At 46.5% G+C, this 14,975-nt stretch overlaps 1 protein-coding gene across 3 annotated transcripts in view; it reads right to left on the bottom strand.

Moving 5' to 3' along the window:
* NEK10 (NIMA related kinase 10) overlaps positions 1-14,975 on the bottom strand; it is a 1,104,115-nt gene that overhangs the window by 825,336 nt on the left and 263,804 nt on the right. For all 3 annotated transcript variants that reach the window (XR_013601712.1, XM_078663960.1, XM_078663961.1), the window contains exon 10: positions 9,766-9,845. Coding sequence is in view for 2 of the 3 variants with exons in the window: in XM_078663960.1 (XP_078520086.1) it covers positions 9,766-9,845 (80 nt within the window). In the remaining variant the exon portion in view is untranslated. The remainder of the gene's footprint in view (positions 1-9,765; positions 9,846-14,975) is intronic.

Here is a 14,975-nt window from a genome sequence, read left to right as displayed (position 1 = left end):
TCCCTGGATTTGTGATGAGTGGCAGAACTGGTTTTAAGCTAGTTCTGGCTCAAGCAATCAAAAGTACATTTTACAGAGTTACTTTTCTACTTAAGTTAACAAAATTCTGCCAAGGTTCATAAAAAACTAAGCAGGTAATAACCTTGAAGCGTTTTTCTAGCCCTGTCCTAACAGAGGCCTATCAGAGAACAGTCTAACCAGGCCTACATGTGAAATAGGGGTGCCGCTCACTGTGTGTGGGTCTTCCTGGCCGTAATTCCTGCTCTTTCGTGGATAGAGGACGACGTGGGACACTTCAACACCGGCTGTAGTTTGCTGCTGTGTGTGCACCTTGGTTGGGGGAGAGCCTCTTAAGACTTGCAACACCGAGGGACTGCGAGGTCCAGCAGGCTCTCTGACACCCAGCTGCTGCCTCTTCCCTTGGTGTCCACGCCCCCCGCCCGGACCCTCGAAATACCTTTCGCGGCCCCCGCTCCGCGGTAGCCGCTCACTGTGTGTGGGTCTTCCTGGCAGTAACTCCTGCTCTTTCGTGGATAGAGGACGACGTGGGACACTTCAACACCGGCTGTAGTTTGCTGCTGTGTGTGCACCTTGGTTGGGGGAGAGCCTTTTAAGACTTGCAACACCGAGGGACTGCGAGGTCCAGCAGGCTCTCTGACACCCAGCTGCTGCCTCTTCCCTCGGTGTCCACGCCCTCCGCCCGGACCCTTGAAATACCTTTCGCGGCCCCCGCTCCGCGGGAGCCGCTCACTGTGTGTGGGTCTTCCTGGCCGTAATTCCTGCTCTTTCGTGGATAGAGGACGACGTGGGACACTTCAACACCGGCTGTAGTTTGCTGCTGTGTGTGCACCTTGGTTGGGGGAGAGCCTTTTAAGACTTGCAACACCGAGGGACTGCGAGGTCCAGCAGGCTCTCTGATACCCAGCTGCTGCCTCTTCCCTCGGTGTCCACGCCCCGCGCCCGGACCCTCGAAATACCTTTCGCGGCCCCCGCTCCGCGGGAGCCGCTCACTGTGTGTGGGTCTTCCTGGCCGTAATTCCTGCTCTTTCGTGGATAGAGGATGACGTGGGACACTTCAACACCGGCTGTAGTTTGCTGCTGTGTGTGCACCTTGGTTGGGGGAGAGCCTTTTAAGACTTGCAACACCGAGGGACTGCGAGGTCCAGCAGGCTCTCTGACACCCAGCTGCTGCCTCTTCACTCGGTGTCCACGCCCACTGCCCGTAGCGATAAAATCTCGCTCCTAATCCCGCGACGCGGGACTCAGCCCGGGCAAAGGGCGAGCCGTTTGAGGCCGTTAGAGAACGGCAGAGACCGGACCGGGCTACCCCCCTAACGCCCTACTTTCCGCGTTACCTTTACTGACCCGCCTGGCTGCTCGGAAGCTGGTTGTAATAAAATGACCACTAGAGAATCAAGAAGCAAGGCAGCTTCCATGGTCTCAGGTACTTTGGACAATTTTCTTCTTAAGGCAAATTCTGTGGTTAACAAGGGACTTACTGTGTTGGAAAAACAAATTGCGGAGGGGGCAGAACATTCTTATTTGTCTTCACCGGGTCCATCAGCCAATGCTAGTACACCATTATTGCTTGATGCCACCCACTTGTCACTCATGGATAGTATTGACCAAACCATAGAGTCAGTCCTACAACAGCTAAGGACACCATCCAACTCGCTTAGGGACAGAGACTCACTACGTATCATTGATGATGTGGAGCCCTCTCCCGCCGCAGAGTTGGTACCGTCTAGGGCTCTGGGGGACGGTCCCACATTAATAGAACATACGGGTCACAGAGAGGATACTGCATTGAAAAGGAAAAGATCTAGGAAGCCCAAAGGTGCCAAAGGGCTAAAGTTGATCCCATAATGACTACTCCTGAAGATAGCGTGGGCGCCCCCGGTACATCAGTTACGGGGAATGATATCAGTTACGGGGAATGACATGGAAACGATGAGTATTCCACCTATCGCCTCCATATCCACGCACACCGGACCATTTATCTTTGGGGGGGCTGTTCCTAACACCCCAGAGCATTTCATCTGCTCCCTTACTGATATCCTCAAAAGCCTTTTGAATCCTCTCTCCCTCAAATTAGATTCTATAGAGACTAGACTTATAGCTTTAGAAAGACTAAGTGGTAGTAGTGGTGATCAGCCAGGGATAGGAACAACAAAACAAGGTGCCAGTACTGCTCGGTCGTTTAAGTTTTTTGACAAAACAAGAGAACAAAACTGCTCATTTGTATGGACCACTCTTTCAGTCCAGAGTCTTTTTAAATAAAGTTTTATTAATTCAAAATTGTATTGTTCTATTTTTAGTGGTTTTTTCAAAATTTTCAAAGAACTTACGTGTTTGACAATTATTTACATTCAAATAGGGAAATTGACTTTTCATAAAGGGAGGAAAGCTTCTAACTACAGCATAAAATGTGTGAATATGTACAAAAGTGTGGTGAAAGAAAAAAATGAAAAGGTCAAGCACACTTCAATTATCAATCTCAACAATCATACTGTGATCCATTCATGATCAACTTGCTCATCCATACTACACCATACGTGCAAAGAGAAAAATAGGTAAGTGAAAGACGTAGTTTGGAATGCGTATAGGTAACCCTAAAAATTTTTAGTCTCTTTTTATTACAAAGGTGCCTATCGCAACAAAAATATTTGCCAATGTTTTCAAACTAAAAGGCCATCAAACATTCTTTTCAATCATTATACTTTATCAATGATTGGCCTAGTCTAGAACAGACAAGAAGGGGGTTCGACACGTTTCGAATCCCAAACGTTGAAGGGATTCTCATCAGGACCGAATGCAGGATTAATCTGAAAAACATGAAAAATGAGCAGACCTTACTATAGGTGTTCTAAAAGGTGTGCAATCCTCAACTTAACATTCAAACAGCAACAGTCACAAGCAGTACCTGTAATCGTGAAGATGTCTTGTTTTTAAAAGGAGATCTGTATGGATTCAAATGAAATGAGTCAGCTCAATATACCAAAGTGGGGCGAGGTCTTTTAAACCCGTTTAAACCAGAAAAGTACTCACTTATTTGTCCACAGGGATAGGAGCAAGCACACATGGAGCACATGGGTACAATGCCGGGATTTCCAACTTCCCTATTGTTACAACCACTTCAGCCCCAATTCCACCTATAGCTCCTTCCCGGGAAAACATTAGCATAGTCCCCGTGCCACAATCTGCCCCTGTACCACTTCCTAGGCAACTGCCTCCGGTACCAACTGCTAGGAGGTCGAAGCCATTCGCTTCGGCCAGTCTACCTAGTCAAGAGAGACCATCAAATGAGACAGCCAATGGCTCAAACCGGTTGGTTAGTTCCAACAATAGGCGAAAGGCAGTTAACCTGCCCCCAGAGGCGGCAGCCTATACTGTGATTCTGATGGGGGTACCAGAGCTTTCCAGCGGTACACAGACATAATATCGACTCCAAAATATCGTTTGGACATAATATCGACTCCAAAATATCGTTTGGAGAAAATATCGACAGGACAGAATATCGACAGCCAAAATATCGTTTTTAAGGTAAGTGAAGTAATATCGTTTTTAAGGTAAGTGAAGTAATATCGTTTTTATTTTTAGGGTTCAGGGTCAGTTTTGGGTTTTTGGGTAAAGGGGTATTTTTAGGGTTCAGGGTCAGTTTTGGGTTTTTGGGTAAAGGGGTATTTTAAGGGTTCAGGGTCAGTTTTCAGTTTTTGGGTAAAGGGGTATTTTTAGGGTTTAGGGTCAGTTTTCAGTTTTTGGGTAAAGGGGTAGTTTTAGGGTTCAGGGTCAGTTTCCAGTTTTTGGGTAAAGGGGTATTTTTAGGGTTCAGGGTCAGTTTTCAGTTTTTGGGTAAAGGGGTATTTTTAGGGTTCAGGGTCAGTTTTCAGTTTTTGGGTAAAGGGGTATTTTTAGGGTTCAGGGTCAGTTTTCAGTTTTTGGGTAAAGGGGTATTTTTAGGGTTCAGGGTCAGTTTTCAGTTATTGGGTATTATTTTATTATATTTTATTACTATATATATATGTTTAATAAATATGAAATAAAAAAATATTTATTTAACTTTCATTAATTATTTAATTATTATAAGTTAATTTAAGTAATTTTAAGTATATTTTAGTAATTAATTATTAATATTAATTTAATTTAACACTGTTTTTAGTAAATACGATATTTTTTACAACTATATTTTTGTAAACGATATTTTGTACTCGATATTTTTGTACTTACCTGTTTGTACATACAAACTCGATATTTTTGCTGTAGATATTTTTTCCTCGATATTTTGGGTAGTCGATATTTTGGTAGTCGATATTCTTTCAGTGATCCCTTTCCAGCGGCGTGGTGGAATCCTATGATTCCCTACGCAATAAGGTTATTAGCTGGTTAAATATCCAAAGGCCCCTGCCACCTAATTTAAGAGGAGATGTTCTTATGGTTAGAAGGGTCCCAGGGGCGACACACCTCAGGTGAACCAAGGAGAGACGATGGAACATGCTGTTTGATTATATGCTCTTGCTGCAATAAAAAAATATTTACAAAAAATGGTTAGAAGGGTCCCATGGGTTGGGTAGACCGCTAAGAAAAGTGTGGGGGATTGTATATTTGTCAGCTTCAAGAGTTCACAGGTCGCTACCTATATTTGTAATTGGCTTGGTAGCTCAGGAAATACATCCATTGAATTGGTCCCCCTGTCATATTTTTACCCTAATGTACGCGATTTAACCATGAGGAGGGATGATGGCTGGACACGGGTGGGTTTTGCTGTTGATGGGTCAAGATATAGGCCCAACCGTAATGCTTTCCCTGCTTATGTCAATTATGTACACCCCAACAGATTCAGTTGTCTCGATCAGGTCGATTGACTTCAAAAGGGTGCTTCCTTACGACGCATCCAAAGTATCGATAGTGAACCTGTAGGACAGGGGATGGTGAGAGGTGATACCGATACCCCCATTAGAGAATCGGATGCATCCCTACGGAGTAGCTTAACTCCTACTAGCTCCAGGGGCCAAGTAGGTGACTTAAACCAGAGTCCACCAGGCAGTAACCTAACATCTATAGCCCTGCTTGTTTCGAACCCAACATCTACTGCTTTTCCTATCCTGGAAACATCACTGCAAGGGTCCGTAGTTCCATGTTCGGATATTGCACTAGAGAAAACTGGGGGGCTGGGATCAAACCCTCCGACCGAAATCCTGAAGGTCCTCTCTTGGAATGTGGCGGGTATTGCCAATAAATTACACACAAATGACTGGGATTCCCTAGTAGGCAGCAGTGATATCTGTCTTTTCCAGGAGACGTGGGCCAGGGAACCCCTGTGCAGAACAGGTTATGCAGTTTTTGAAATTCAAGCCAGGTGGAGTGGTAAGGGGAGGCCCTCAGGTGGTTTGGCGGTCTGGGTAGCTAGCCATATTGGGTGTAATGCGGAGAACGTACCCACGTTCTCGCAGGACATCCAGTGTGTTTTACTCAAGTGGTCCAATGCTCTAAATCTGGCAATTATTAATGTATACTCTCTCCCAGTCAGTGTGGCTATGGAATCGCCTACACTTGAAGATCTTTCGTCTTTTTTGGACCAACTCCCCACTGATTGTAAGATAGTGATGGGCGGAGATTTTAATTGTCATTTTAAACCACTGGAAGGTTTGAAGGAGGGTGCCCCTACCGCTGAAGATGACTTCTGGGGTGTTCCGCCATGCCAATCCCCCCACCCTAAATCTTGGTCCCCTCTTGCAGTGCAAATCATGTCCCTTACTTTAAACTTTGCGTTAAGGGCCTGTAATGGACGCACTCCGTCTGACAGCCCTTCACTGTGCACCTTCAATAGGAAGGACCATGAATCGAGGCTGGACTACATTTTTGTAGACACTGGTCTGTGGTCCAAGGTCCAGGACTTTAGGGTAGTTGTAAGAACAGATAGTGACCACAACGCACTTCTACTAGATATGGTACATCTTGCACCTGCTGTTGGGTCACTATCCGCCTGCTGTTGGGTCACTATCCGCCAACCCCAGTGATGACCCAGGGAATCTGGTTCTTAGCTCTAATAGATGTAGGGTAAAATGGGGAAAATTGGTAAATTCAGAAGAAAGTATAAGTAAAATCTATGAAATAGCCCTCCCTAAGCTAAAAGAAACGGATGTACTAATTAATCAGCCCAGACCCCCAGATTTTAACGAGAAACTAGCTCAAATCCATGTAGATCTAGTGGGAGCCCTAGGTGAGGTTTTCTACCCAGTGGTGGTAGCACGGAAGAAAAAGACTCGAACCTCAACCTGGTACAATTCTTCTTGCAAAAAGATTAAGACAGAGCTAATAGTCACAATCAAAGCAGGTTCAGATAAGGGTAAGGTCGCTGAGCTTAGGCGGGAATACAGGGAAGCCATGGCACTGGCAAGGTCGGAATGGGATTGGAACAGGTGGCAGGACCTCTCCTTAGCATTAGAAGCTAGGGATTCTAAAAAATTCTGGTCCCTGGTAAATATTGGCACAGGAGAAGCCAAAGCTGCGGTAGAGCCTAACATTGCATCTTCTGTCTGGGAAGCCCACTTTGGCAAATTGTACCAAGATACTACTAAATTTGCCAATGATGTGGCCTCCGAGGCCATATCCAATCCTGCAGCTGGACTGGAATTTACCCTCGGTGAGGTGGTCAGTGTAATAGAGAGATTGGCGATGGGGAAGACCCCGGGACTTGATAGATTGCCCGGTGACCTCTTCAGACACCACTCAGAGATCTGGGGCCCGTACCTCCTCGTTCATTTTAATGCCATCGCGGGAGGTATGGAAATCCCCTGTACTTGGCTGGGGGCGGAGATAGTGCCTATTTTTAAAAAGGGTTCTCCTCTTCTCCCCGCCAACTACAGGCCGATTAGCCTCATAGATGTCCCCCAAAAACTATTTTCTCGCCTTCTCCTGGACCACCTTCTAGACTGGATGGAGGTTAATGAAATTCTGAGTCCCCTCCAGGCTGGCTTCAGGAAAAACACGTCCGCCATGGACCAGATTTTCCGCCTCGTCCGCCTATACTGGAAAACGGTGAGAATCGAGGGGGGGAGGCTGTACATGGTGTTCGTGGACCTGAGGTCAGCCTTTGACCTGGTCCCTCGCAAAAAATTATGGGAGGTCCTAAAGGAGCTGGGTGTTCCTACCCATCTACTGCATGCCATAATCAGGCTTCACGATAGTAATTATGCACAGGTTAGGTGTGGGAGGGACGGAGCGTTGTCATCAAGGTTCCCTGTTCTCAGAGGGGTAAGGCAGGGTTGCGTCTTGGCACCAACCCTGTTTTGCCTTTTTGTTAAGTGTCATATCCCATCTCGACAATGTCAGGGACAAAGACGCTCCCTTCTTGGCAGGCAGGAGGGTACCGGCTTTCATGTTCGCCGATGATACCCTCCTGCTTTCCAAATCCCCGATGGGGATCTAACGGATTCTAGATGGATTTGGTCTTTTCTGTAGACAACATGGTCTAGAGATCAATACAGAGAAGACCAAATTCATGATATTCAATCCTTCCCCTAAAACTAGACCTAACCCAACATTGGGTTCAGCTAGTCTGGAAAGGGTAAAAACTTTCCAGTATTTGGGGGTAACCCTACATGAGAATTTATCCTGGGACCCCCAAATAGCAAGATCCCGGCTAAAGCTGTCCCAACTGTCAGGCGCAATTTTGAAGGTTGCAAACACCTCTACTTTTAAACCCATTAGCCCGGCAGTAGAAATGTATAAAACTCAAGCCAAAGCGGCCGCATCTTATGGTAGTGAGTTATGGGGGTTTAAAGCAGGGACAGAACTCGTCAGTGTAGAAAATAATTTCCTCAGACGTCTTCTGGCTCTCCCCCGTGGCACACCCTTGCTCCCTCTAAGACTAGATGTGGGTCTCCCTTCTATTGCTGAAGATCTGGAGTCAAAGCCATTAAGATTTTGGCATAGGCTCTGGACCACCAGTGAGCTCGCACACTATAGGCAAGACCTCATCCATGTAATGAACTTGAACCAGCGTGAGAGAATCCCATGGCTGGCTTTTATAAAGAAAGAACTGTATCGCATGAGACTCCCTGAGTTATGGGAGGCTCCTGATCAAGGGTGCTAAAGGGTTTCTCGCAAAAGACTGGTGGAAATATACAGGGAGAAAAGTCTAGCTTCTGTGGTGTTTGCACCCAACAACGGCATTTTAACTGATCGATTTCTGGAATCCAAAAATTCTTACCAATTTGAAGGTTTTATGGATATTATTTTTCCCATTTTAGCAAGAAATTTGTTTATTCAATGGAGGTTAGGCACTCAGCCTATCAAAACCTTTACTTGTAAATTGCTAAAGAGGGACGGCAAAACCTATCCAGGGTGTAGTAATCATGATGAGGAGGAAATTCATGTTCTGTTTTTTTGCCCAGCTTATAACAGACCAAGGAAATATTGGCTAGTGCCATTATGCAGGAACTTGGGATTTAGGAGTTACTTGTATGCATACAGAATACTGAAAACGAGTACTCTGCCCCACATAGTCTTTGCAGTTGCTAAATTCATAATGGCCATGTGGCAGATAAGGAAAAAATTACTAAAAGCCTGAACATTGATATGAACTGTAATGTAACTCTTATTCACGTCTGGACTACTAATGAAAAGTATTTTTATGTAATGTGTTTTTATAATAGTGATGTTTTTAAATGTGGAAATATTTATTGTATCTTTTATGGTCTAAAAGACCGAAATAAAGAATTTTTGGATTGGATTGGAAATAACTTTCAGGTTCTATTTTACTCTGAGGGCACACAAATCCCAATTTAGAGGTGACTTATGAATATATAAAAATATATAAAAATAGGCTTTTCATAAAAGGCCAAATTAATTTCCCCCTGCCATGTGTCACTGCAGTGCATTTAAACTGCAGCCTAGCCAGAAGACAGCAGCGATCCTGGTGAAAATATATGTATGCCACATATGTTGGTGGTGTAAATATACACTGCAGTCCACGTATGACATTTACTCTCTTTGCCAAAGGCACACTTTATATACCATTTACAAGGGTTATATATGAATGTTTAATAGCCCAACTAAGGACTCCCAATTTACACCACATGCTTTAGTGGAGAAGCACAGCCACTTTACAACTGTTCAGCAGTGGTAACGTGCAGAGAGTCCTGAAGCCAGCAGAAGTAGGGTCCAGAAAAAGGTGAAAAGTCTGGGGTGACCATGCAGAGAAGATGAATTTGCTACAACTGCTTTTTTAAGTTGAAAGATTCCATATGTGAGGTACAGTTATTAATTAAACGGCGTACCCCAGGCAACCTGATTCCACACAAACACCGCGTCCTGTTCACAGTGTGTCCTGGAGGTGTATGTAAGGTGATGTACGTCGAGTCAGTAACAGTGAGGTTTCTGTAGGAATACAGGCAGAAGCCAGCTTCAGAGGGGTCTGGCCTTAGCATCCTGGAGCATCCAGAACACTTCGGCAGAGGAAGTGACGACGTTATCACGTGATCCATCAGCCTCTCTATGCCTTGGACCACAGGTAAGCTGAACTATAAACAAGACATTCTTCTTTTTGGCACAGGGAAATAAACAAATGTGTTTTGGAGCACGTTTTCTAGAACAGTAGCCCACAGGGATGATTCGCGCACCTAACAAATAATTAGAATGATAATAATATCACAATTTCACATACTCCTCTGTAGCAAAGCAGTGCAGAGAGCCTGATAATGACACCGGATTGCGCCAGTATGTAAATCAAAGGAACAGCAAAGCACAGTGCCATGGGCTCACCTTTCTGCCAAGCTGGTCAGAGCCAGCAGGGCTCCCAACAGTACATTGTTGTCCCTGGCTGCCAGCAGCTTCACCAGAGTCTGGGGAGGAAACATGTTATATATTAGAATACACGTAAATATCACACTCTTTGTGATATCAAATACTTTTATAAGATGTTCTTGCCACGGGGGCATAACTGTGCAAGTGGTCGGTTTGCTGAGTGGGAGGTGGGTGAGTCAGGCAGTGAGAGAGTGAGTCAGCGGATAAATGAGTGAGTGGGTGAACTGGTAGGTGTGATTGAGTGAACACGTGTGAGGAGTAAGCAAGTGAAAAGCGGGTTTGTGGTGAGGCAGTTGTACGTGTTCATATGAGTGAGTGGGCGGCTGGGGGAGAGTTTTTGGTTGAGTGACTGAATGAACGAGTAGGTGTCATGTTACAGTGATACTGCACGTCTACAACAGTGCATTAAGCGATTGAGCTCTAGGTGGTGGCAGTATGTATTGATAAGACCGACCGCGCACCCAGGGAACAGAAGAAATATAAATAGAATTGTCCACGTTTTCATCAGTAAGGCATCAATATTGTGTTAAACGCCTGTGGTTGTAAATGTAAAATAAAGGTTTACTTTGTTTACATCAACCCAAGGTCTGCTGAGCTGCTTTGTCTCATGTTGGTAGTAACAGCGTTTCAGTCTCAGTGGCCAGAGGACAAGAGACATCAGACTGAGTAGTTACTGCAGCAAGGTCACTGGGGCGGGGACGGGCGTGGTTTCCATCTCGGGCTGCTCTGGGGTTGGCGGTGCAGCTCCTCTGTCCCTCCCCCCCTGGCTATCACTTCCGGGCCTGCGAGTTCCGCCTCAGCTCTTCCTGACATTCAGACCTCCCGAGGCTTCGCCGGGAGCAACAACGCTACCTGCTGTGGCGTAACTTTGTTTTTAAATAACTTTTAGTCTGTACCTGCTTCTGTTGGGGCCGCGCTTTGGACGCCGCGCACCCCTCGCCGCCACTTCACCCCTTTGCCCACGCTGCCAGAGCGCCCCACGCTGAGCGTTCTCCCCCCCTCTGACGGGCAGGTCACTGGGGCGGGGACGGGCGTAGTTTCCATCTCGGGCTGCTCTGGGGTTGGCGGTGGAGCTCCTCTGTCCCTCCCCCCCCTGCCACGCCCCTACTGCTTCCTGTGGCTTATTTAATGGCACATCTATCCCGGCAGCGCAGTGGGCGCGACGAAGGCACGCCGAAGTTGCGCCTAAGTTAAGCCCGTCTGCGCCCGTCCGCGACAGGCCGGGACCTGGGGCCACACACCCTGCCCCTTTGCTTGCTTATTCCTCTGCGCAACTCCTTTCCTGCTCGACTGATGTGCCTCTTCCCCTTTCTCTTACGCAGCACCTCACTTCCTTAGGCATTTATGCTCCCCATCCTGGTCGCGCCGCTTCCCAGCAGCCTATTTCCTCCTTGCACTCCCAGGACCCCCTGCTCTCTACTGGCATTTCTTCCCCCTCCCATATTGCCTCTGCCTGTCTCCTTAACACTCGTTCGGCAGGCAAGCATCAACTGCAACTATTTAATCTCCTTACCTCAGACTCTCCTGACATTCTGTTTCTAACAGAAACTTTGTTCTCTGAGGCCTCACTTCCTGATATCCTGGCCATCCTCCCTGAATCCTATTATGTCCTTCGGGCTGACCGCCCTGACGGCAGGATCGGAGGGGGTGTAGCCATGATTGTTCGGGCCAGTCTTCAATTCCAGCTCCTCTCCCAACCTTCTATAGTTGGGGTGGATTTCTTGGTTGCCCGCTCCACTAATCTTCCCGTCCCTCTGACAGTTGTCCTTGTGTACCGCCCCCCTGTGAGTATGCCCTTATTTGTGGCCTCCCTGCAGGAACTCCTTGCTACACTTGTAGTTAATAACTCCTCGGTTCTCCTGCTGGGGGACTCCAATTATTGGCCGGGCGACCCCAGGGAGGATCTGGCCTCCAAGGACTTCACGGCTACCCTTCTGTGTCTCAACCTTCAGTCCCATGTTTCTGCTCCTACCCATAATCTTGGCCACATATTGGACCAAGTCTGGTCATCTCAGGACATAGTCTCTCCCCCAGCATTCTTTCCTGCACATGGTCTGATCACTCTCTTATTTTTTTCTCTATTAATCTTGGTTTTCCTCACAAACTCCCTCGCCCCAGGAATATCCTTGCCCGCAGCTGGAATCGTGCGGACCTGCACTCTCTCTCTCTCTCCCTTGCATCCTCTCCCCCTGACCTTAATGGTCTTCCTCTTGATATCCAGGCTGCCGCAGTCAGCAACTGGCTATCTTCCTCCTGTGACCAAGTTGCACCTCTTAAGCTAGTCAAGGCCATCCGCCCACATGAGGCCCACAGATGGTTTAACTCTGACCTCAAGGCTCTTAAATTGGAACTCAGACGCTCCGAGCGTCTTTGGCGCCGTAATTACTGCCCCGACCTCAGGACTAAATATAAACGTCTGCTTAATGATTATAAGAAAGCCATCCTTGCGTCCAAGACCAAGTATTTCTCTGAGCAGGTCGCACTGTCTGCAAATAAATCCAAAGAGATTTTTTCCCTGGTCAACAACTTGGCCACCTCTGATCGTGTATGTCCCAAGCTCATCCCTTCCCAGGCCCTCTGCTCTTCCTTAAACGACTTCTTTATCGAGAAGATCGTTAAAATAAAATCTAACATTCCCACTACATCTTTTCCCTCCCCTTATCCGGCCCCTTCCGCGCCTAATTCCTCCTTCGATTCTTTCCTGCCTATCTCTTTAGACTCTTTTCTTGCTTTGCTCACTAAAACTAAGTCCGGCTCTCCAGCCGATTGTGCTCCTGCTCGCATGCTGAGAACTCTCTTTACCTCTTGCCCTACCTACCACTCCTCTTTCTCTTCTTAATGCTTCCCTCTTCTCTGGCTTGGTTCCCTCTTCATTTAAATCTGCGATTGTTTTTCCTATTCTTAAAAAACCTGGTCTTGATTCTTCTCTTCTTTCTAATTTTAGACCTATTTCTCTCCTACCCTATCTTGCAAAAATTCTTGAAAGTCATGTCACCTCTTGTCTTTCTTCCTACATTGAGCAGAACCATCTCCTCGCCTCCCATCAAGCGGACCTTCGCTCGGGCCACTCTACGGAGTCAGTGGTGCTTGCGGTTCTTGATGAGCTGAAAGCTAAGGCTGATACCAACTCCCCCCAAGCTCTGGTTCTCCTCGACTTGTCCGCTGTGTTCGACACGGTTGATCATACCATCTTACTTGACCGTGTCGGCGCAGCAGGCATTCGGGGCACTGCTCTTTCCTGGATTACGTCCTTTCTAACAGGACGCTCACAAGCTGTTCACCTTTCTGGGTTCTCTGCTCCCCCCTTCCGATGTCCTGTGGGGTTCCCCAAGGCTCCTCTCTATCTCCTCTTCTTTTTAATCTCTATATTCGCCCCCTCATTATTTCTCTTCTTGATCTGGGGGACTCTGTGTATAATTACGCAGATGACCTCCAGCTCGTTTTTGACCTCTCCTCCTCTTCTCACTCCCTTTAATTTTTTCGCTCCACTCTGGTTTTTATTTCTGGTTGGATGAGCGCCAATCATCTCAAGCTTAATCCGGACAAGACTGAGCTCGTCTTGACTGGTGGCTCATCCAGTCCATGGTCTTCCACTTTTTGGCCCCCCATCCTTGGCCCCCCCCTACCCCTGTTTCCTCTGTTAAAACGCTGGGCATCAAGGTCAGCCAGGACCTGTCGATGCATGCACAGGTTAGCTCTGTAGTGTCTTCCTGCTTACTTTCCCTCCGTTTGATCCGTAAAATTTCCCGTTTTTTTTCCCTGGAATCCCTTAAAATTATCATTTCGGCCCTCATCACCTCCCGCCTTGATTATGGAAACAGCTTGTTCGTGGGCATTCCTGCCTACGAAACTCGCCGTCTTCAAGCAATCCAGAATCAGGCTGCCCGCCTTATTTTTCATTTCCCCAAAACTCACCATATCACTCCTGTTCTTAAATCTCTTTATTGGTTACCTGTTTTGCAGAGATCCCTATTTAAACTAGGGTGCCTAGTTTTCCGGGCTGTTGATCACTCTGCCCCGGCATTTATTAATACCTTGATCTCCACTCATACCCCCGCTCGCACCCTCCGCTCATCTACCTCCGCCCTCCTCACTGTTCCTCGCTTTCGCAAATCCCGCACCGGTGGTACAAGATTCTCTGTGATTGCCCCCCTGTTCTGGAACTCTCTCCCCCTATCTATGCGTTCAATCCCCATCTTTTCACACTTCCGCAAAGCGCTCAAAACCTTCTTGTTTGCCCAGGCCTACACTTGCTAAAAACTCCCTTGGCCCCGTCTGTCTCTGTTGTTTGGAGCTCCCAGCGCCAGGAAGCCACTTGGCCACAGTGCGCTCAATAAATACCTTATTCATTCATTCATTCATTCATTCAAGAACCTCAGATTCAGAGGCTGTCACGTGACAAATGAGTGAGTGCCCTCGGGATAAAGAGGCTCACCCCATCACTGATGACAGCCTCCTTGGAGCTATGAGAGAGCCTGGCAGAACCAATGAGAGACGTGCAAACATCACCGCTGTCCTTTCTATCAGTAGAAACTACTTCTGACGATGAAGTAAAAGCAAAAATGAAACACGAGGTCCTTGTCACAGATGCTATGACAGCTCAAAGCACACCAGCAGAAGGCACTTGAGATCTGTACAAATACTTTAGAGTACAGCAACCAGTTGAATAATGGTATGTTATGTTATGTTATGTTATGTTGTGTTATGTTATCTTATGCTATGTTATGTTATGTTATGCTATGTTATGCTATGCTATGTTATGTTATGCTATGTTATGTTATGCTATGTTATGTTATTTTGTGTTATGGTAGGTTATGCTATGCTATGCTATGCTATATTATGTTATATTATGTTATGCTATGTTATGTTATGTTATGCTATGTTGTGTTATGCTATGTTGTGCTGTGCTATGCTATGTTATGATGTGCTATACTATGTTATGTTATTTTATGCTATGTTATGCTATCTTATGCTGTGCTATGTTATGTTGTGTTATGCTATGTAATGCTATGCTATGATGTTATGCTGTGCTATACTATGTTATGCTATGTTATGTTGTTTATATAATGTATTTCATCGTTTATCGAGGGCTCAAACACACTGACTGAACTGTGCTGGCAGTAACTGCACCAGTGGGTGGCGCCACTGAAAACAGTGTCTGAAGAGGG

The sequence above is a fragment of the Lissotriton helveticus genome, chromosome 10 (assembly GCF_964261635.1).
Source record: "Lissotriton helveticus chromosome 10, aLisHel1.1, whole genome shotgun sequence".
Lineage (NCBI taxonomy): Eukaryota > Metazoa > Chordata > Amphibia > Caudata > Salamandridae > Lissotriton > Lissotriton helveticus.
Note: the sequence above shows the minus strand (reverse complement) of the source record. Positions and strands in the feature narration are given on the sequence as shown.